Genomic DNA, 24,000 nt, shown 5'->3' with positions numbered 1-24,000 from the left:
GCAGCCCCCCTCTCTCTGAAGCTTGGTGGCTGCAGCCCCTCCCTCTCTGAAGCTTGGTGGCTGCAGACCCTCCTTCTCTGAAGTTTGGTGGCTGCAGACCCTCCTTCTCTGAAACATGGCAGCTGCAGCCCCTCCCTCTCTGAAGCTTGGTGGCTGCAGACCCTCCCTCTCTGAAGCTTGGTGGCTGCAGACCCTCCTCCTCTGAAACATGGCAGCTGCAGACCCTCCATCTCTGAAGCTTGATGGCTGCAGCTCCTCCCTCTCTGAAGCTTGGTGGCTGCAGCCCCTCCCTCTCTGAAGCTTGGTGGCTGCAGACCCTCCCTCTCTGAAGCTTGGTGGCTGCAGCCCCTCCCTCTCTGAAGCTTGGTGGCTGCAGCTCCTCCTTCTCTGAAACATGGCAGCTGCAGCCCCTCCCTCTCTGAAGCTTGGTGGCTGCAGACCCTCCCTCTCTGAAGCTTGGTGGCTGCAGACTCTCCCTCTCTGAAGCTTGGTGGCTGCAGACTCTCCCTCTCTGAAGCTTGGTGGCTGCAGACCCTCCCTCTCTGAAGCTTGGTGGCTGCAGACCCTCCCTCTCTGAAGCTTGGTGGCTGCAGACTCTCCCTCTCTGAAGCTTGGTGGCTGCAGACCCTCCCTCTCTGAAGCTTGGTGCCTGCAGACCCTCCCTCTCTGAAGCTTGGTGGCTGCAGCCCCTCCCTCTCTGAAGCTTGGTGGCTGCAGCTCCTCCTTCTCTGAAACATGGCAGCTGCAGCCCCTCCCTCTCTGAAGCTTGGTGGCTGCAGACCCTCCCTCTCTGAAGCTTGGTGGCTGCAGACCCTCCTTCTCTGAAGCTTGGTGGCTGCAGACCCTCCATCTCTGAAGGTTGATGGCTGCAGCTCCTCCCTCTCTGAAGCTTGGTGGCTGCAGACTCTCCCTCTCTGAAGCTTGGTGGCTGCAGCTCCTCCCTCTCTGAAGCTTGGTGGCTGCAGCCCCTCCCTCTCTGAAGCTTGGTGGCTGCAGCTCCTCCCTCTCTGAAGCTTGGTGGCTGCAGCCTCTCCCTCTCTGAAGCTTGGTGGCTGCAGCCCCTCCCTCTCTGAAGCTTGGTGGCTGCAGACTCTCCCTCTCTGAAGCTTGGTGGCTGCAGACCCTCCTTCTCTGAAGCGTGGTGGCTGCATACCCTCCTTCTCTGAAGCTTGGTGGCTGCAGACCCTCCTTCTCTGAAGCGTGGTGGCTGCATACCCTCCTTCTCTGAAGCTTGGTGGCTGCAGCTCCTCCCCTCTAAAGCTTGGTGGCTGCAGGCCCTCCCTCTCTGAAGCTTGGTGGCTGCAGACTCTCCCTCTCTGAAGCTTGGTGGCTGTAGACCCTCCCTCTCTGAAGCTTGGTGGCTGCAGACTCTCCCTCTCTGAAGCTTGGTGGCTGCAGACCCTCCTTCTCTGAAGCGTGGTGGCTGCATACCCTCCTTCTCTGAAGCTTGGTGGCTGCAGACCCTCCCTCTCTGAAGCTTGGTGGCTGCAGACTCTCCCTCTCTGAAGCTTGGTGGCTGCAGACTCTCCCTCTCTGAAGCTTGGTGGCTGCAGACCCTCCCTCTCTGAAGCTTGGTGGCTGCAGCTCCTCCCCTCTAAAGCTTGGTGGCTGCAGACCCTCCCTCTCTGAAGCTTGGTGGCTGCAGCTCCTCCCCTCTAAAGCTTGGTGGCTGCAGACTCTCCCTCTCTGAAGCTTGGTGGCTGCAGCTCCTCCCTCTCTGAAGCTTGGTGGCTGCAGACTCTCCCTCTCTGAAGCTTGGTGGCTGCAGACCCTCCTTCTCTGAAGCGTGGTGGCTGCAGACCCTCCTTCTCTGAAGCTTGGTGGCTGCAGACCCTCCCTCTCTGAAGTTTGGCGGCTGCAGTCCCTCCCTCTCTGAAGTTTGGCGGCTGCAGTCCCTCCCTCTCTGAAGTTTGGCGGCTGCAGTCCCTCCCTCTATGAATCTTGGCAGGAAAAGGAGAAGGAGAATAAGAGACCAATACAGTTATTTCAGAGGCGAAACACTTGGGACTGGCCTCACCTAACTTTGCAGGGAAAATGATCTGGGTTATGGGATGGACATAGGCTAGTTGGTCAACAAATTTAAATTGTGAGTAGTGTGTTACAGTGACAAACTATCCCCCCAAAAAATTTTTGGCACTTAATGCTGGCTACCTAAGTAAATATTTTGAAAACAAAAAATCTAGTTTTGTAACTTTTTATTATTAGTAATATACCAGTACAACAATATTCACTGATTGTGGGAAAATGAAGCAAAGTTGTTTGTTATTCATACATTAGTCATAGTATGAATAGTATAAAACACCCTCATCCACCTGAGCTGTATAAAACACATTCAAATACAAGAAGTTATGTATTTGTATAAAACATGTATGTACTGTACATAGCTTCAATACACCTACTACTCTTCCCACCGTCCCTCTTGAACCAGAGGAAAAGATAGTGGCAGCAATGAAACAAGGAAGAAGAGTTGGGAATATGAGGGGAGTGAGGCACAGGTATCCATGTCATTTAGCTCAGCAACCCCAGAGATAACCAGAACATAAGTGTAAACCAATCCACTTCTGATCCTTCTAACACACTCCCTCCCCCTACCCTCTGACACATCACACTATACTGACCACTCCTTCCCAGCCTCTTCCTGCCTCTGGCCACTAACCTCACCCCCTAAACCCCATGTAACTGAAATCCAAACTTGCACCCCTTCAATCTTCACTCCCAGACCTAAAAGTCCATCCTTGACTCACTGTGATATCCCCCTCCATCCCTAATTTAAACTTTCTACCATCCCCAAGCCCAACATTTCTTTCCCTTCCCTTTACCTAACTCCCTTCCCCCATCATAATGCTCCCCACTCAGAGCAACCTCCAGTACCTAAGGAACATAGGACTTGGGAGACTGTAAGTGAGCGTTAAAAGAAGAAAGTGGCCTTTTAGAGTACTGGTAATGTTTACAAAAATGGATTAGTCAAAACAAATGAACTCAGAATGAATACACTACGAGAATCCAAATGTTATTGCACTCAAAGAAGCAAAGCTTTTAGGAGCCATAAATGTAATGTTTCCATGGCATATTACCAGTAAGTGAGAAAAGAAGGGGAAAGAGGAGTTAATGACTGCAGATTGTAAAAAAATGGATATTCGAATAGATGTAATACCAAGCTGTGAGGAGTTCAGAAACTGTGGGTTTTATAAATTTTTCATTATATTCTTGCATAATGGCTACTCCCAAACACCCAAGAGGTTCCCCTTCCCCATACATGCAATGCAGATTTCATTTAAGGACTATGTTTTTCTGAAACGCATCTTTAACTATTTACGGGCCCGCTAAACATTTCATATTAATAAATACGGTACAGTGAAAAAATTAAGAGTATTGTTATATAGAGTTACAAATTGTAAATTACTCAGTTATTGAGTGCTAACATAAATATTGTACATTATGTGTATAAATGAAACAGAATTTGAGTCATATACAGTAAAGAGGTACTGTAAAGCAGATTGTTATAGATAAGCAGTTATTATTTTGTTGCATTTTCTCATAGTCAGTAATATTTTATGCCAGCTTGGTGAACTGATTTTGTGTGTGTTTCAAGCTTTTGTCTCTGAGCTTAACATGCCTAGAACAAATTATGATAGAAATGAGCATCTTTACAAGATGTTTACATTGTTATATTGGCAGCTACTCTGTGGCGGAAGAGTTCATATACAGTACAATAAAATAAATTTCTACCATTCTAAATTTCTACTGTACTGTATGGGGATTTTTATCTTTGTAGAATATATTAATTTAATTTTCTCACTAAAGTTGGGACTAAATATACAGTATACAGACTAAATATACAGTATACAGTACTGCTTAAAACTTTTATATATGTGTGAAAATGTACATTTTGGAATATGACAAAATAGTTTTGACCAGCCAGGTATGCTCGACTACTGTGTCATCACCCATATGTGGTGTTGAGCAGTGTGGTGGTGGTGGTGGTGACATGTCTTGTACTCTCCCTTACTGCCCGCCCACTCCCAGCCTTCACCGACCCATCCTTGGTTAGTTCTCCTCTCATTATGATGTTTCAGTCTTAGTTTAGACATAACATAAGCAGATTGTTTATATAATATCTTTCTTTATGGATGTTTATATCTTCATTTTGTTGATACAATTGCAGTGAATTTTAAGCAAGTTTGTACTTATGATACTCTGAGTGGCAAGTTTGACATACAAACTTAGTAGTATAGTAGCCTGTTCTATATACTATTTTAAACTTTAAATTATTACTGTATATTGGCTTATGAATAGGGCTTTGAATCAAGAGGAACTGTGATAAGTGAGCGGGCAGTAGCCTGGGAAAACCTCTTGGATGCTACTCGTCCCAATGGTTCCCTCAGTGTCAACCCTTCAGATGACCCTTACTTGATGAAACTGCTTCACTCCTTTGGAAACAACGAAGAAAAAGAAGCAGATGATGAGAAACTTCCAAATCACACACACATTGTAAGCCATGACAATACTGTACGTTATTATCATTGGTTGTGTTAGTTTTGCCAGCATCTGAATCTAAACAGTTTACATCAAGATGAGAATCCTTGGCTCCTATTTCTTCCTATTTTCTTGTGTTTTCTTTATCATTCTAAATTATGATTGTTAATTATAATAATAATAATGGATTTATAATTAATACAAATTATTATATGTAATAATAATTATAATATGTAATAATAATTACTTGTGTAATAATAATTAATTATAATATATAATAATATTTAACTCAAGATAACTCAAGATATAATAATAATTCACCACTAATAATAATTAGTAGAAGGCAGTTAGGAAAATAAAAGTATTGTAAGATCAAAAGTTTTTGATAACCTTTCTAAGAATTTTTTTTTATGAATTTTGGGGTGAAATTAGAAAAATAAAAAAGTTCATGCCGAAGGTAACAAATGTCATGGATGATGCTTCTGGGCCCAATAATATATGTGATGTTTTCAAAGATAAATATTCCACATTGTACAATGGTTCGAGATATAATGCAGTTGAGATTGAAACTGACCTAACTACTGTACAGCTACATGCGAGACCTGTATGCACTCTGCTCTTAATGTTAAACACCTATGCAGTGTAACCCTTGTATTGGTTGTGAAAGCAGTAAGACAGCTAAAAAAAATTGGTGTTATGATAGCCTCTTTAACATATACTCTGACAACCTTAAACATGGGATGCTAAAACTGTATGTTTATGTGTGTTTCTTTTAGGCTTTCTCTCCCATGGTACATGCCATCTGTAATAAACACCTTTGTACTTGTTCCCATTCCAAAGAACTGTTGAGCTTCTATGTCCACCTCTGTTAACTACAGAGCTATTGCCTTAAACACACTATTAAACAAAGTATTTGATTATATACTCATTATTTTCTAGCTGATGAACTGTACACCTCTGACTTTCAGTTTGCATACAAATCTGGTTACTCAACAACGTTCTGTAGTTTCATGGTGGCAGAAGCTATTCAGTACTACAACTCACAAGGTAGCTCTGCTCTCTCTTTGTTTCTTAATGCTTCCAAAGCTTTTAACAAAGTTTAACACGCCAATCTTTTTAGGAATTGCTTAACAGAAAAGTATGTCCTGTCATTGCTAGATATCTATATATTTCTCATAAAGTATACAAATTAGCTGTGAGATGGAGAAATGTTCTCTTTGAATATTTCTCACAAAAAAAATGGAGTCAAACAAGGTTCAGTTTCTGTGGGGATCCCCTATGGCTCCCTGGAGCTTATCGGGCTAAGATATGGTATATTAGACCGGGACATTAGCTAAGGAGTTCAGACCTACCAGGGACCAGTTCCAGAACCTGGCCCCTTCAGAGAGGTTTCAGGGAGCAATGGCCCTGGAAAACCACTTTGTGGTTGGGGTTTTCCTTATCTGCTATCGACTGGGGTTAGGCACCCACAAAGGTAGGCATAACAAAACAAACCCCCATATGGTAAGAAACTAAAACAAAAAACCAAACAGAGAGCTAGAAACTCTCTACTATCCCAAGGAAACAAGTAAACAAGCAAATATCACACTTTACTGCCTCGCCGCTTGTCCGCACAGCCCTCCCCTTCCCAAGAGGGGGAGGGCCCCAGGAGCTCACCGCACCTGCTGCCGAGCCCCATGTTCTCAACCTAATGTCAACCGGGACAGATGCCTCTTGTTGGTTTCCTACTCGGATGCCCCGGGGCCACCCTGTTTTGGGTAGCTGCTGTTCGCTCCTTTCCCTCCCTGTTCCCGGCTCCTGACCCTCTGCGGGTTTCTGGGTCTGGGCAGGGTTTAGTTGGGGCAGAGACTCAGGCGGTTTCGGGGGCTGCCCCGTTTGGGTTGGGGACGGAGGTTTTCGATCCTGTTCCTCCTGCCAAGGCTTCTGGGTCTTGCCAGCGGTCCTTTCTTGCTGCCTTTTCCCCTGGATTCTTCCTTTTCTTTAAGGGCAGAGGGTGTGGAGGACGGCTTTGCCCTGGGGCCACTGTTGCGGGTTCCCGGGGCTGTGGGGAAGGCCTGCTAGCAGTTCTGGGACTGTTTGCCACTACCTGGGTTTTCTGCTTCTGGGCGGGGTTTCTCGTCCATCTAGTCTGCTTACTTCTCACATTTGCTGGTGTGTTTTCGTATTTATTGTGTCGGTCATGGCTCCCTGTTTCTGGTGGCCATTTTCTTCTGTGGGTTTCCCCGCTTGGCAACCAGGGTAGCGCTGCGGTTTGTTTATATGCGCCTGGGTGTGCAAGCTAGCGTCTTGGGTGAGTTCTTCACCTCTTTCAGGGCTTTTATCCTCCTGTTGCCATTTCTTTGCTTTTCTAGTGTTTTATGCCAGAGCAGTTTGCTGAGCAGTTTAAGGGTTAATAAAGGTATCTGCCTGGAAGATATCCCTCATAACTCCCTCCAAACCCAAAGGAGAGTGGCTATTGGGAATACTTACATCCATCCATTTATTCATATCTATTTTTAATTCACTTAGAATAATTTTTCTTGTAAATCTATCCTCAGAAGTAAAGCTTTTGTTGGCAGCAAAAGTATTCAGTTCTAATTAATACTCTGAATGTTTGCAAATTTGCAAACATTATGGTGTTTTCAAATTTGATACTTTGTCTGCAGTGTTTTCAAGCATATCATGGGCTAATATTAAGGCTCAGGGGTTTTAGAGGTCTAACAGGTCCTTTGTGGCTCATTACCTGGTCCCTGTCAGGCTTGTGTTGCGCAGGGTCAGGTTTCTCGGGTTTTAATCTTAGAGTTTGTTTTTGCTCTCCTCCTCCCTGGTAAGTCCCATGTTTTCCTTTTACACTCTTATTACCTAGCTTTAGGGAGCCACCATTCAACCCCTCCAGAAAATCAGCATTGAAATTAATGAAGTGCCTCTTTCTGGTGGGGGCCTTAGTATGCCCTTCTTTCCTCCCTGCACTCTTTTGTAGGTACTTTGGTTCATGGTCTTTCAGCTCTGGACTGAGGTTCAGATGATGTGGAAGCTGGGAGCTCCCACTGGTGGAGGCACCTGTTGGTCTTCAGCCATAACTAATGGGGGTTTGATCTTACAATTGGATGAATCTTTTGTGGAGCAATTTGCTGGTTCAGTTGTTCTCTCTGTGAGCCATGCAGTTGTCAGTATTGCTTCACTTACTTTCTGGATGTTTTCTTGATGAGGGTGATCATAATAACCAGCTCTCTCTTTGCCTCTGTGAGGGAGTCAGGTTCTGGCTCTGGTCCCCGGTAGACTATTGAGGACTCCTAAGGTAGATGTGACACATGTGTGGAGCTCTCTCAGGAAGCTAACATCAGGAAACCACCGAGGCCCCACCAGAAAGAGGCATCCCATTACATTCAGTGGTTTGTTTTCTTGATTCAGGGTTGATCTTTTATCTGCAAGCTCTCTTCACCTTGGAGAAAACCAGATTCTGGTCCTGGTTTCTGGTAGGCAAGAGTGGATCTCAGCGGCTGGTGCATCTCCCTAAGGCCTCGTGGACTATCACCTAGCTCAAGGAGCTACTGTGGATCCAACCAGAAAAGGCCATTTCATTACATTGATCGCTTGACATTTACTTTTGGAAAATCTTAATTTTAAGTGTTAACTAGATTTTGTGCTTGTGGGGTTTACAGTGACATTAATAATAATTATGTTTCAGGTGTGTATTGAGATGACACCTAATGGCCCTGTTGAAGTATTTGACAACTGCAGCAGCAGTATGGGTCAAAACGGCAGTGAGGGTCGAGTAGAAATGGACAAGACTCCTATATTTGATTTAAGTGCCATGATGGACTCGGCTCAAAAGAATGAAGGCAGAGGAGAAAATCCTTCGGAATATAACATGGAAAATGAATGGGGTCATGAGCACAAGAACCATGAGCATGATGAGCATCTCCATTATCATATAGGAGAAGATGGCTTTTTTTGTAATCCTGTTGGTATGTAAGGTGTTGTATTATTTGTTAAAGTGCTATATGATTATCTATGGACTTTCAGCTTCATCTTTTTTTCAGTTTGAGAATGTGATCTTGTTTTAAAGTGCCACTGAAAATGTTCTCCATATCTAATTTTATTTATTAGATTGTGCAACGCATCCTATGGGCAGTAGTTGTTGTTACCCCATAACCATCATAGAGCAGTAATGGTTGTCACCCCATACCCATCCTTTGGGCAGCAGTGGCAGGCCCTATGGACTATAGTAGTCAAGCCATACCCTCCTTGAGGTCCAGTTGGCCACCACTAGGTGGCAGGACCATGGGAGTTGCCAGCTTCCAATGCCAGTATTGATCAGTCCTTCACCTGATAACTGACAAGTCATCAGCTTTTTGAATCCAAGGTTTTCGAAATACAGTAGCTCTGTTCCCCAATCGCAAGATTTTTGCTGAGGATGCCTATTGGCTCTACCAGTCAAGGTGAGGATTCCTCTGGCTCTTTCCACTTGTTTGAATGTCGTTCCAGGTTTTGTCCAGACTTAGAGACTTACACTGGCCGGGGTATTTCTTCTGGCTCCTTGGTGGCTGACTCAGCCCCTCTGACTTGGTTTCCAAATCTGGGCATATTTCTGCAGTTCTGCCTCTTTCACCAGATCTCTCTGGAGACATTCCTCATTGGGTTGAGGTTCTCTTCCGTTCTTCATATCTTTTGTTTCTGACACTGGTTAACACTTTGGCGTACCCCGCGCGCCACCCCTCAACTGTGCGATTTGGGTCCCAGGGTTTCACGGGAGCGCGCGTAAATTCTGAAAAGTGTATACTCTCTTCAACTTTGTCACCTTAATTCTCGTCCTATGAGATTAAATTTGGTATCATTGTGTTCGCAATAGAATTCTCTACAGCACTAAATGCATATAAACTCCAAAAGCCCAGCTAATTACCCGCAGCAAACAGAGAAAGTGCGAATGAGTTACCCAGGAGCGCGCAAACGCGATAAAATGTTTTCACTATTTTCACTCTGGTCAACTCAATTTTTATCCTAGGTCTTTCATTTTGGTCTCAATGGGTTCGCAATTGAATTCTCTAGAGGAACATTAGCATATAAAATAAAAAACCTGGTCACGCTCCAACCGCCGACGAGTTGAAGACTGGCCATGCGTTAGCCGCGAGTGAGCGCTCAGACGCCTTCCAGCTACACTCCCAATTCCCGCCCTTTTCAAGCCTTTCTTTCGCAATTTTCATCCTGGAAGGGCCTTGTTCATGATCACTATCCATCGTGGAGTAAGCGTAGATAGTTTCTAAAGCCGCAGTAAGAAATATAGCCACGGAAAATAGCTGAAATGTTCACATGTTTGAGATGCGAGGGGAGGCGACACCGGTCACAACAGTGGAGCGAAAACAATGGGCGACGGCGTGTGCCGAGCCGCCTGCGGGTCACAAGGCGCAACAAAGAAAATGGGAAGACATCGGCGCGCATTTTAAAACCAGTCCCCAAAAAATCGGATAAAAACCTGATTTTTGGCGATTATTTAAAGTGGATGACGCAATGCTGCGTCATGCCCGTCATTACTGACAGTAAACGGATGACGCAATGCTGCGTCATGCCCGGGCGAAAGTGTTAATCACTATATGTAATTTTTTTTTTTTTTTTTTTGCAAGGATATTCCTGCATGGGCCGTAAGCCTCTGGCTGGCCCACTAAGTGCTGCTTGTTTCTGTTTTACGGAGTACGAGTATTTATGACTCGTATGGTCGCTTCAGTAAGATTTTGGCCCATGTATTTAACAACAACTTCTGATCTGTTGAATCAAAGTTGAAATCTTAATGGGTTTGTAACTGTGCACTGTGTTAGATAATGTTCCAGTGATCTGTCAGGCATTTCTCCACAGTTTTGACATTTCCTCTCATCTTCTGGAACCTGTAAGCCTATTTCCCATGCACATGGGTATCCAAGCCTGATGCGATGTAAGTGTACTTCTGTTGTTCTAATGCTCCCTTTCATCAAATAAAGTGGTTCATAGTTGGTTGAGTTCTTGTACCAACCCACAGAGCCAGATGTTGCAACTGCTGTATTCACCTAGTTGTGTTTGCAGGGGTTGAACTTTGCTCTTTCAGCCCGCCTCTCAACTGTCAATCAACTGTTTACTAACTACTTTTTTTTTTTCTCCACACCACACCACACACATGCACACCCCCCCAGGAAGCAGCCCGTGACAGCTGACTAACTCCCAGGTACCTATTTACTGCTAGGTAACAGGGGCATTCAGGGTGAAAGAAACTTTGCCTAGTTGTTTCTGCCTGGTGCGGGAATCGAACCCGTGCCACAGAATCACGAGTCCTGCGCACTATCCACCAGGCTACCAGGCCCCCCCACCAGGCTGCTGTGTTGTGGTCACAGTACATCTTTTGCATTGCTCTGTTTCTTAATTTATTAATCTGTGATAGACTCTGTGGTATGTAAATGTTTACATTTCTTCTTAGTTGCAAGTTTTGCAGCTTCGTCTGCAATATCATTTCCAATTATTCCCACATGACTTGGCACCCAGTTGGTAAGTACCCGTCGGCCTTGTTGTTTGAGTGTTTGCATTAATGATATGACATTTGTGATCAGATAGACGTTATCACGTATGTGTTCTTGTTGCAAGGTTTCAATGGCAGTTCTCGAATCTATATGTATGATAACATGTTTTGGTGTTCAGCAAGATTATGTTCCAAAGCCTTTTGAATGGCTAGCATCTCTGTTTGTAAAGTCGAACACCCATTTGAGAGTTTCCAACTATTTACAGAGTTTCCTGCTTTAACTGCAGCTCTGGTTTCTTGTCCCTGCTGGTCTACTGATCCATCTGTGAAGTATGTGAAGCTATCAGATGCCAAGTTTGCTTTTATATGCATCTGTACAATATTACGTAGCAGATGAGGATTAGTCTGATTCTTTTTTCCTTCAAGAGCCACAATCTTAAAGTCTGCTGGCAGCGATTTCCAAGGGGCTTGGATGACAAAATCTGCATGTATTTCGTCGACACCCCTCTCAGTGATTGTGTTTATTATATATTATCTGGCCTGCTCATGTGCTGCCTGAGCTATCCTGGTCATTGGACTGGGTGCTCTCCTTATTCTCTTCTCGGTTTGTGGTGGCCCCTTCGGTTCAGGATTGTTTTTCTAAAGCTCTTTCTCCTGTTGGCATTGGCCAGGGAGCTTCAACAGATTTTGCAAAAGCTTTTGACAAATGTGACCATGGTGTTATTGCACACACAATGTGTGCAAAAGGAATTACTGGAAAATTAGGCAGATGGATCTACAATTTCCTGACTAATAGAACCCAATGTGTAATAGTCAACAAAATAAAATCCGGACCATCATTCGTGAAGAGCTCAGTCCCCCAGGGTACTGTGCTTGCCCCAGTACTTTTTCTCATCCTCATATTGGACATAGATAAGGACACAATCTATAGCACTGTATCATCCTTTGCGGATGACACTAGGATTTTTGTGAGAAAAGACAACATACAGAGCACAGCGAACCTCCAATCAGATGTAAATCAGGTCTTTCAATGGCTACAGAAAATAATATGGTATTTAATGAAGATAAGTTCCAGCTCTTGCTCTATGGGAAAAATGAAAATATAAAGGCAGAAACCACATAAAAAATGCAGTCAAATCATAGCATAGAATGAAAAAGCAATGTAAAGGATCTGGGTGTACTCATGTCAGAAGACCTTACCTTTAAAGAACACAATAAAGTAGTCGTCACAACTTCAAGAAAAATGACAGGTTGGATAACTAGAACATTTTAAACAAGAGATGCTATGCCAATGATGATGCTCTTCAAGACACTAGTGCTCTCCAGGATGTGCAGAATACCCCCATTGAAGAGGAGAGATGCAATAGGTACTCTGAGAGAGAACTCTATCAACATCAGAGGCCCCAAGACTGTACAACAGGCTTCGACTACACATAAAGGGCATAACTGGCCGACCCCTCACAGTGTTCGAGAGAACTCGATAAGCTCCTCCAAAGGATACCGGATCAACCAGGCTGTGATTCATATATTAAGCTGCGAGCAGCCTCGTTCAACAGCCTGGTTGACCAGTCCAGCAACGAGGAGGCCTGGTCGACGACCGGGCCACGGGGACGCTAAGCCCCGAAAACACCTCAAGGTAGCCTCTAGGGGATCGGGTCGGGGAGCTTCATGCTCTCCTTCAATGTAGGAATTTCTGCTCTTTTGACCCTGGTGGTAGGTTTGTTCATTTGCAGCTGACTCCTCCTTTTTTGGTGTAGCCTGAGTCTGCTGCTTTCTGGAGGGGTCCTTGGGTGGTTGATGCTTGGTTGGTTAGGCCGGGGGGTGCGTCATGTGTCGTGTCCGGTAGCTGCCAGTTGTCTCGACTTGGAGTTGAGGAGCGAGAGCTGATTGCCTCCTGGGTAAGTCCCTATTGTTTGGTTTTGTCTTTGGGTAAGTAGCTCCAGGGAGCCGCAGGGGCTCCCCTCCCCAGAAAACCAGCGTTGAATATAGTGAAACACCACTTTCTGGGTGAGACCTGGAAACTCCCCAACAACCCTCCCTCCCTTCGGTCGGTGTTTTTTTCGCATGTTTTGATCCAGCCTCCAGCAGGAGATGTGGTGACGTCATGCTCGATTCCTTGTTTTCATTTGGGGAGTTCTGTACACTAGTTTGGCTTTCAGTAGCAATGTTAACCAGAATAGGGATTTGTTTTGGGGCGCTTACCTTTCTGGGTGCCTGACTCGGTCGATGGCAGACATAGAATACTTCCAACCACATGGGAAGGGGGAGGGGGGTTCTATAGGCCATTGTGCCTTGTGCCTCTCTGAGGGGGGCCAGGTTCTGGCTTGTGGTCCCTGGTAGGCCTAGAACTCCATGCTCATTGACTGATACCAAAGTCTAATATATATCCATATCAGCCTGGAGTCATAAACACTCACACTCTGCCTAAGTAAAACAGAAACAAGCAACACTTAGTGGGCCAACCAGAAACTTAGGCCCATGCAATAATTTCCCTGCCAAAAAAAAAAAAAAAAAACAGCTCCGTGGAGCCTCCAGGTCTCACCCAGAAAATGGCGTTTCATTACATTCAACGCTGATTTTTTCACCTCTAGTCTGCGCATTCTCCTTCTAAACCATTTTGGTTTCTGGATAGGGTATTTGGTTTTCTTTTGTCCCATCAGCTCTAATTCACACCTGCAGTCCATGATTCCTTGTTCTAGGCTTAGTTTTTGTTAACCCTTGCTTTTGATTGTAGGGTTGGGGAGCTTCATGCTCTCCTCTGGTAATGGAAAGTTTTGTTCTTTCAGCCCTGGTGGGTGGTTTCTTTATCTGCAGCCTTTTTTTCCTTTTCTGGTGAAGAATGAGACTGTTGCCTTCCAAAGGGATTCTTTAGTCATTGATTTTTAGTTCATTCATCTGGGAGTGCATCATTTGTTGTGTCCAGGTGCAAGTGTTCGTCACTACCTGTGAGTGACTTGGACTACTTTGGGGGGAGGGGACTCATTGTTTGCTGATCCAGTCTCCTTGGTCTCCCTGTTCCAGGCTCATTTGTCTCAGGTCATTTGCAGTATCATAAAATTTTGACAGCTTGCAATCTTCCCTCAGGCCCACGATGTTCAGTAGTTTGCAACTTTGACCGCTGTACTTTTTCAACCCGTTCTCGCAAATTTAATAAGTCAATATTGACTTATTAGTTGCGTGCATAGGTGACATACTAAACATAATAGTTTCCCCTTGAAAAGCTTCATAGAAAACACCGACCGTACCTAACCTACTTAGTTGTTAAAATAAGCATCTTATAGCTTCGTAATTACAATTGTTACTTAACCTATTATAGGTATAGGTTAGGTAATAATTGTAATTACGAAGCAATAAGATGCTTATCTTAACATACTAAGTAGGTTAGGTAAGGTCGGTGTTTTCTATGAATCTTTTCAAGGGAAACTATTATGTTAAGTATGTCACCTATGCACATATTTAATAAGTCAATGTTGACTTATTAAATTTGCGAGAACGGGTTGCCTTTTTAATGTCTTGGGCCCAGCTTAGGAATTTTGGAGGTCTAAGAGGATCCTGGTGGTTCATTTCTTTTTGAGCTTGTGTTGCCTTGTGTAGGGTTTCTCTTTCTGGTGTCTCCCATTTGAAGATTTGATCTTTGCTCTCCTCCACTGGTGTGTCCCTGTTTTTCCTTTCTTTGTGATTTAGTTAGTAACAGGGTTAGTTAGTAACCATTTTGGCCTCTTGAGAAAATCAGCATTGAATATAATGAAATGCCTTTTTCTGGTGGGACTTCATTGACTCCATGGACTTCTCTCCTTCCCTACCAGGCGAGTTGATTGGTCTTTTTCTCGCATGGCGCTGCTATCTGGCACTTGCCAGCTGTAATATGGTAGGGGGCATGACTTAACAACTGGGTGGATTGTTTGCTGCATTGTTTGCTGCATTGTTTACTTTCTGTGAACCTCTCAGTTGTCACTTTTGCTTCAGTTTTTTTCTAGGGGTATGTTTCTTTGGTGAGGGTGATTATGAATCCTCTTTCCTATGCTTTTGTGAGAGGGGCCAGGTTTTGGCCTCTGGTCTCTGACAGGCTACTGATAAGGACTCTGAGGGCTGATAAGTGGGAAGCTATCTTGGTGCAGCTAGCAATAGGGATTCACCAGTGCCCCCTTAGAGGCATTTGTTTACATGCAATTCTGTTTTTTTCTTATTTTATAAAAAAAAGTCTCAATACCAGTACAAAAAAGGGTTTCCAATCAAGACCTGGATATTTGTAGGATTTTAGTATTATACATATTTTGTTTCATGGTTATCAATAGACATTATCTTATAAATGTTAATTTTCATTTTGACAGTTCCTGAGTATGGGCATATGATTGTCAAGAGCACAGTACCGAGAGACACCTTAATTACATTAAAGCATTTAAAAGCAATTTGTGAACTTGATGACCGATTACGTTCTCCAGCCGAGTTTGGAACAATATGTGAAACCTGGACCCCTGGACGTTGCTGTCCTTCCTGGTCACTTCCAAACTATGTGGCACTACTGTCTAACCGTACGTCTTGTCACTATATAACGGTGAGGAAAGTAATATACTACATATTGTATTACATGCATTCAGGAAATGCTAATTTAACATTCTGCTTATGTATAAAATATAGCTCTTTTTGTCTTATATCTGTTCAGTTAACATTTTTACTATATAAATACCCTGTAGATAATGTAATAACATTATTACTATATAGATAAATTATTACTATATAGATAGATAATGGACTGGGTGTCCTTGAAAACACTAGTTTTAGGTGTACATCTTTCACACAGTTTCTCTGTCCAGACTCAGCCATTAATTTTGCTTACATATTAAATACTGTCTTCTCATGCAGTGGATTGTTTTAATCCTTGCATGTTTTTCTTTTTTTTTGTGCCTCTTCTGTTTTATCTTCTCAGTGATAACAATAAAGGAAGGTGACTGAAAATATATGTGGAGAAAATATTTCCCAGGTTCCCCCTTTTCAAGTAAAGAAAGTTTTCTGAAGGAATACAGGATGATGTAAGCAAATGCAGTACAGTATAAATATGGAAGATTTAATGATACATTGAATGACTATTTTCATTTAAATGTAAATATATGCCAGGGTTGTTATGCTATAATGGTTGCTCGGTGTATGCTTAGTAAAGTCTGGCCACAGGCCGGGCTTGGGGAGTAGAACTACTCCCAAAACTCTTTCAAGTTACGCTACAGGTATAATGTTATAAAATGTAAACTTTGTTTGGAGGAAAATGAGAATATTCAATTTTATATTTGCAAACAATGGAGTTGTAACAGGAAATTCAAGCAATAAATGTGAGTTAATTTAAAGTTTTCCAATGTTTACTTGGAGAGAATGCTGAAATTACTGTAGATAAAGTAATGAAATTGGAAACATATGGATATTTTGTGAAATCAGAGAAAATTGGTAAATGCTGGAATCTCTTGATGACTTAAAATATCTGGGTTGTGTAGTTGACAGAAAGTAGAATTTGTGCAAGTAGAATTGAGTCAAAGAAGGAAAATAGCTGGTGCAATAAAAGCTTAGTTTGGGGAGAATAAGATAGGGTGGAATATGGCTAGATATATGCATGAAAGACTGCCTGTACCAACCTTACACACAAACAATGTGGAAAACTCAGTGACATACAGAATTATCAGTGTGTACTAGGAGGGTACAGTAATGTTGAATGAATGGACGATGATAGGTGGTTAAGAAAATGTTTTCAAGTGAACTTAAGAATTGGAGAAATGGCAGAAAAGCAAGAAGATATGTACCAGTAGATATGGTGAGCAAGCAATTGAGAGGAAGCATGGAATGAGTGTGACAATAAGCAAGAAGTGACAGTGAGCAGAGCTGAATGGAGGTAGTTACAAAGTACAGAATTATTTACATTTTATACATTACTACTTATTGGGAGTACATTACACCTATTCTACGAACCCTTAGACAGCGTTTATCATCATATGTTGATTCACGGGGTAATGCAGTTATTGTCATATGATTTAAACAATTATTGTCTGGGGTTTTACTTGTATGATGCAAATAGGGATATAATAGTTCTGTGGGATGTAATAGTTTACCTTGACCCATGACAAAAAAATCCTGCTATTGTTTCAAGGTTACATTACTATGTGAATGAGGTTATCGTCATTGTATAAAATTCTATCATAATTATCGGATGTGTGTATACCAGTGATGTTTGTATGTTTTCTAACTTCGAAGGTTCGGGGCCGTCATTTTGCCACATACTGTTGCCTCGTATTGTGCGGCGCTGGCGGAGTCGTTTCCATTTGCTTTTGGTGTTGTTGTAACTTCTGCGCCGTTTCGCAAGCTGCATCTTGCATTGTTTCACCTCCAGCCTGCTCATGCACCACCTGAGCCGCCCTAGTCATTGGACAGAGTGCTCTCTTTTCTTCCCCTCGGTTGTTGTGGCCCCTTTGGTTCAGGATAGTTTCTCCAAGGCTCTTTTTCTATTGGCATTGGCCTCTGGGGGTCGGGTTGGGGAGCATCATGCTTTCCCTCTGGCTCAGGGGTTTCTGCTCTGTCGATCTTTGTGTTGGTTTGTTCATCTGTAACCGTCTCCTTCTTTTCTGGTGAAGATTGAGACTGCTGCTTTCTGGAGGGTTTCTGGGTTTCTTGATGCTTGGTTGGTTAGACCGGGGGTGCATCATGTTTTGTGTCTGGTTGCGGCTCTTCGCCGTTATTTGCGCACCACGGCTTCTGTGTCCAGGGACGCACTTTGGGTTGATCCGGTTTCCCTTCTTCCCTGTCTTTGGCAACATGTCCTGGGCTGACATTCAGGCGTGGGGATTTTTGCATTCAAACAGGGTCCTGGCTGCTCATTCTCTAGTGAACGTCCCTGGGCCTATTCAGGCCTGTGTAGCTTGGGTCGGCGGTTGCAGCCAGTTTGTCTCAACTTAGAGTTGAGGAGTGCGCAATGACCACCTACCGGGTACGTCCCTATGTTTTTCCTCTGTGGGTAATTAGCTCTGGGGAGCCACAAGGGCTCCCCCCAGAAAACCAGCACATTGAATGTAATGGAATGCTATTTTCTGGGTGAGACCCGGAGGCTCCCCGGCATCCCTCCCTCCCCTCCGGTCAGCGTTTTTTTGCGTGTTTTGACATCCAGCCTCGGAACTGAAGAATGGATAGCCGGCGCGAGGGGTCTGGGGTTCCCCCTTCCCCCTCCCGGGGAGGGGGCAGCTGCGCAGACAGCGGCGCAGCGACGTGTGACGTCATGCTCATTTCTTATAGGGGAGTTCTATCCACTTGTTCAGCTTTTGGTAGCAATACTTTGACCAGAATAGGGGTTTGTTTTGGGATGCTTACCTTTCTGGTGCCTGACCCAGTCGATGGCAGACATAGAATGCTTCCAACAACACGGGGGATTCTATAGGCCATTGCTCCCCATGCCTCTCTGAGGAGGTTCAGGTTCTGGGCACTGGTAGGCCCACAGAACTCCATGCACATGATTCCTGCCAAAGTCTGACATTAGCATATCAGCCTAGTAAGCTCCGGGTCTCGCCAGAAAATGGTGTTTTCATTGCATTCAACGCTGGTTTTTTCGCTTGCATCCGTCTCCTTCTTTTCTGGAGAAGACTGGCATGGCTGCTTTTCGGAAGGGTCCTTTGGTTGTTGATGCTTGGTTGGTCTGGCCGGGGGTGCATCTTGTGCTGTGTTCGGTTATGGTGATTCGCCGTTCTTTGCGTGCCACGGCTGCCATGACAGGGGTCACGCTTTGGGTTGTTCCGGTTTCCCTTCTTCCCTGTTCCAGGGTGCGGTTTCTCTCGGGTCACCCGCGGGGTGGTTCGGTCCTACTAGCCTGCTGTGTCTTTCCGTGCCCGTGTCGTTTTATAGGTTGGCTATACGTTCCTTTGTTGATGTTCCTAGGCCTTGTCGGGCTTGTGTGGGTTACTGGGACACCTAGCTTTCTGGGTGCCTAACTCAGTCGATGGCAGACATAGAATGATTCCAACCACACGCGAGGTTTCTATAGGCCATTGCTCCTCGTGCCTCTGTGAGGGGGGGGCCAGGTTCTGGCTCATGGTTCCCTGTAGGCCTACAGAACTCCATACACATGACTGATGCCAAAGTCTGACATTAGCATATCAGCCTGGATAGCTCTGGGAGCCTCCGGGTTTCACCCAGAAAATGGCGTTTCATTACATTTAACGCTGGTTTTTTATTCTTTGTGTACTCACCTAGTTGTGTTTGCGGGGGTTGAGCTCTGGCTCTTTGGCTCTTTGGTTTGGTGTGTGCGTAGTCAGGAATGATCATTTTTATATAACTGCTGTCCAAGGATTAAGCTACTGATGTTATGTTGTGCATTGTTTTCTGGAATATGTTGGGTTAGTTTCTGTGGTATTGCCAAGGGGTGTAAAGTATTCTGAAATGACAGGTGTCTTTGAAATTCTTTATACCTATACATTTAATTTTTGTTTCCTATATTGCTCTTATCTTATATTTGCTCCAGTCTTTTGCCTTCCTGCTTCAGTGAGTTGGGGTCGTCATGATAATGATGGTTATACTGTATATTATTATTAATTATTAATTATCATTATCAATTATTATTATTAATTATTATTATTATTATTAATTATTATTATTATTAATTATTATTATTATTAATTATTATTATTATTAATTATTATTATTATTCATTTTTTATTATATACACATTTCACAAATAATTTGATTTATATACCAGCAAGATGATGTTGTCAATGTGCGTCGCTTGCTGAGAAGGTGCGCACGCCGTTTAGACCTTCAAATAGAGCGTGGTTGTAATGGACCCACAGGATGTCAGCGAGTTCCTCAAGAGTGCCTGCACCATGATGCTGTATACACCATTCTTCATTATCTTGTTGATGCTGCTTTTCTGAATCCAGAGGTATTAAAATAATTAATAATTTGTTTTTGGACTGTATAATTAAATTTATTAAATATTTTATGCAATGCTTCCAGCAATCTCATAATTTAAAGGCCCCTGCCTATGTAAATGCATGTATCTGTTCCATAAATTACAAAAGTAACAAAAATTTGTGTGCTATTAATAAGAGTTAATTTAATCCCTGCACTGCACACCTTTTAAAATGACATTCCCATTGTGCGCCAGAAATAAATTCTTCCAGATTTTTTTTTCTTTTTATATTGTTAATTAGTACGCAGGAAGCATGAAAATCTAAGTAAAAATCTCTACCTCTTGTAGTTTAGCTGTAGTGGCCTGGAGAAGTTGCGTTTTTTTAGTAAATATGAAGCGAGTTGCCTCATTGGAATGACTTTGTTGATTTATTTTCAATGTTTCTCACTTTATTTATTTAGTTTTTTATTCACTCTAACAAGTTGTATCTGTGTTTAAAAGATGGTGTTCATTATGTATAACTTTGAAAATAAATAAATATATATATATATATATATATATATATATATATATATATATATATAAAACACACACACACACACACACACACACACACACACACACACCACACGAAAACTTAGCTTATTAGGCAAATCGGGCCTTGCATAATAGGTCGAGTACAACGTTCTAGCTACTAGGTACAACATATATATGTAAATATATAAAATATACAGTGGTACCTTCATTTACAAATTTGATACATTACTAGAGATGGCTTGTAACCCTAAAATTCGTAACCAGAAACAAATTTATTCTATAAGAAATAATGCAAATAGAATTAATCTGTTCCACACTCCCAAAAATATTAACTTCAAAATACATTTCGTACATAATAAACACACATATTTTGTACTATAGTATGTACAAGTTATAGCATACCTTTATCGATATACTCTTGTTGGCGTATGGAAGACAGTGAGGAGGAGGAGGAGGAGGGGAGGAAGAGGAGCGGCGTTGGTGTTTTTGGAAGAGAGGTATTGGGAGGCAGCGAGACCGTCCCCTGCTCACCTTAAATGCTTTCGAATCTGCATCACTGGTTCCAGATTTTCCTTTCACACATTTCACTGCCTCTGTTATGTGGCAGCCAGTCAGAACCATTCAGTTACAGTCACAACATGTCAGTCATGCATTCAGTCAAGACCAATCACAGACAGTCATAACCAAAGGCAGACAAGCATTCACAGTTGTATTAGCACAACCTGTCCTCTTAAAAAGAATGTCACTTTTGGCCGTTTGCCTGTATGGCCGAATATGGACGTAATTTAAAAATGAAAAATAAAATTAATATAAATTTGGGATTTTTTTTTCAACAATAGTAAGTTAAGGGACATCTGATAGGTTAGGTGGGCAGGAAATTCTCATAGAGTTTGAAAACGGTATGAAAAACGTTAATGGAAAGAATCCTTTTCTAAGCTTGCCGAATAAGCCAGACGACTCAAACAGAAAACGGAACAGTACGTCACTTTTGTGAGTCGATTTCATTTCAAATTACGTCCAAATTTGGCCATAGCGCGCATACCAGCGAAAAGTGACGTTATTTTTAAGAGGACGGGTTGATTAGCGACAGGTTAGGCATTTATGGTCAGTCTCGCATTTACAATCAATTAACCATTCACAGTCAATCAGGCATTCACAGTCAATCAGGCTTTCACAGTCAATCAGGCTTTCACAATCAGCCTTTCACAGTCAATCAGTCTTTCACAGTCACAACCAGTCAGTTAGTAAAAAATAAGAGTTTAATGACAAGCACTGAGGAAGTCTGTCTCCTGATCCATCAGCTGGTAGCAAAAAAAAAAAAAAACACCGTTTTAATACTGTCCATATGGCTGGGAGGGGTACAGCTGGGGGGCCCCGGGGTGGGGGATGAGGGGATGGAGGTAGCGGGGAGGGTGCAGGATGGTGGGGATGGAGGTAGCGGGGAGGGTGCAGGATGGGGGGGGGGATGGAGGTAGCGGGGAGGGTGCAGGAGGTGGGTGGGGGATAATGGTAGTGGGGAGGGGTGGGGGGATGTGTGGGGGATGGAGGTAGTGGGAAGTGTGACCAGCTCTGCCAACCATCTCACTACTGCCTGCCTGCACACTGACACCTGCCTGACCACTGCTGCCTGCCAATCCACCTACTTTGCCACCTGCCCCTCCACCATCCATCAATCCAGTGCCCCTCCACCATCCATCCATCCAGTGCCCCGCTGCCATCCATCCATTCAGTCCCTCTCCACCATCCATGCATCCAGTCCCCCTCCACTATCCATCTATCCAGTCCTTCTCCACTATCTATTTATCCAGTCCCCCCCCCCACTATCCATCCATCCAGTCCCCACCCCACCATTCATCCATTCATCCAGTCTCCTCACCATCTATCCATCCAGTCCCCTCATCATCCATCCATTCAGTTCCCCTCACCATCCATCCATCCACATCCCTCCACCATCAATCCATCCATCCATCCAGATCCCTCCACCATCCATCCATCCATTTCCCCTAACCATCCATCCAGTCTCCCTCACCATCCATCCATCCATCTAGTCCCCATCACCATCGATCCAGTTCTCCTCACCATCCATCCAGTTCTCCTCACCATCCATCCATCCATCCAGTTCCCCTCACCATTTATCCAGTCCCCCCCACCATCCATCCAGTTCTCCCCACCATCCATCCATCCAGTTCCCCTCACCATCTATCCATACATCCAGTTCCCTCCACCATCCATCCATCCAGTTCCCTCCACCATCCATCCATCCAGTTCCCTCCACCATCCATCCAGTTCCTTCCACCATCCATCCAGTTCCATCCATCCATCCATCCATCCAGTTCCATCCATCCATCCATCCAGTTCCTTCCATCCATCCATCCAGTTCCTTCCATCCATCCATCCATCCAGTTCCCTCCATCCATCCATCCAGTTCCCCCCACCATCCATCCATCCAGTCCCCTCACCATCCAGTCCCCCTCACCATCCAGTCCCCCCTCACCATCCAGTCCCCCCTCATCATCCAGTCCCCCTCATCATCCAGTCCCCCTCATCATCCAGTCCCCCTCATCATCCAGTCCCCCTCATCATCCAGTCCCCCTCATCATCCAGTCCCCTCACCATCCAGTCCCCCCTCACCATCCAGTCCCCCCTCATCATCCAGTCCCCCTCATCATCCAGTCCCCCTCACCATCCAGTCCCCCTCACCATCCAGTCCCCCTCATCATCCAGTCCCCCTCATCATCCAGTCCCCTCACTATCCATTCACCCAGTCATTTCAACATCCATCCTGTTGTCCTCCCAAATACAATATTCAAGTGCAATCGTCACTAGGTGGGAGACACTGGTAAACTCTGTGTGCCTCGTTCCACCCCTCCCCCATCAGAACAGAGCCATGCGCTCAATGGACCTGTACGTGTTTAAACAAATTCCGAGAACAGAGGTAAACAATGAGTACCAAATCAAATTTTTCAAACAAATTGAGTAAGAGAACCGAAGAATACGAGAACTGGGGCATACGAGAACCGAGGTTCCAATTGTGTGTTTCATTGAATATGACTGCATATTCTGTATTGATAATTTTCTTGTTTAGGGCTTCTATCCCTCTGACTAGTGCTCTTGCATCTTGATTTAATTGGAAGAGGATTTCTCCAAAAGTCATCTTCATTCAAGGTGAAGAAAAAGTAATAAATAACTGTAGAATGTATTACACATATTATATATTTACACAACGTTTTGAACCTACATGGTACATTCTCAAGTGATGGGACAGTACAGGGCATATTGGATTTATACCATTAGGGAGGTTAGGTGCAGACAAATACAAATAGGTGAAGAGTAAGGCATAAAACTGTGAAGAATAAGGCGAAAAAAGAGTACGAAGCACATACAAAGATTAATAATGTGTATTGAGCGTGGCATGTTTAACAATGTCTTCTATGTTGGCATCTTTGCCTTCTGGTCTTGTTCTTACTCTCAGGGTGGGTAGAGTGAATAGAGTATATATGAATAGAGTAAGTACTGTGTGTGTGTAATTACCTAAATGTAGTTACAGGATGAGAGCTATGCTCGTGGTGTCCCATCTTCCCAGCACTCTTGTCATATAACGCTTTGAAACTACTGACGGTCTTGGCCTCCACCACCTTCTCCCCTAACTTGTTCC

General features: G+C 43.8%; 2 protein-coding genes across 7 annotated transcripts in view; both read left to right on the top strand.

Annotated features, from left to right (window-relative positions):
- LOC138363043 (protein dispatched-like) overlaps positions 1 to 20,283 on the top strand; it is a 109,004-nt gene extending 88,721 nt beyond the window's left edge. For all 3 annotated transcript variants that reach the window (XM_069321869.1, XM_069321867.1, XM_069321868.1), the window contains exons 6-10: positions 3,923 to 4,046; positions 4,297 to 4,491; positions 8,144 to 8,423; positions 15,268 to 15,491; positions 19,656 to 20,283. In XM_069321869.1, the coding sequence (XP_069177970.1) occupies positions 3,923 to 4,046; positions 4,297 to 4,491; positions 8,144 to 8,423; positions 15,268 to 15,491; positions 19,656 to 19,850 (1,018 nt within the window). In that variant the 3' untranslated portion in view covers positions 19,851 to 20,283. The remainder of the gene's footprint in view (positions 1 to 3,922; positions 4,047 to 4,296; positions 4,492 to 8,143; positions 8,424 to 15,267; positions 15,492 to 19,655) is intronic.
- The window catches only part of LOC123745278 (RND transporter family member dispatched), a 225,995-nt gene that overhangs the window by 88,651 nt on the left and 113,344 nt on the right, over positions 1 to 24,000 (top strand). The gene's annotated exons all lie outside the window — the stretch shown is intronic.

The sequence above is a fragment of the Procambarus clarkii genome, chromosome 10 (assembly GCF_040958095.1).
Source record: "Procambarus clarkii isolate CNS0578487 chromosome 10, FALCON_Pclarkii_2.0, whole genome shotgun sequence".
Taxonomy (NCBI): Eukaryota; Metazoa; Arthropoda; class Malacostraca; order Decapoda; family Cambaridae; genus Procambarus; species Procambarus clarkii.
The sequence above is the reverse complement of the archived record's forward strand: the minus strand, read 5'-3'. Positions and strand labels throughout refer to the sequence as shown.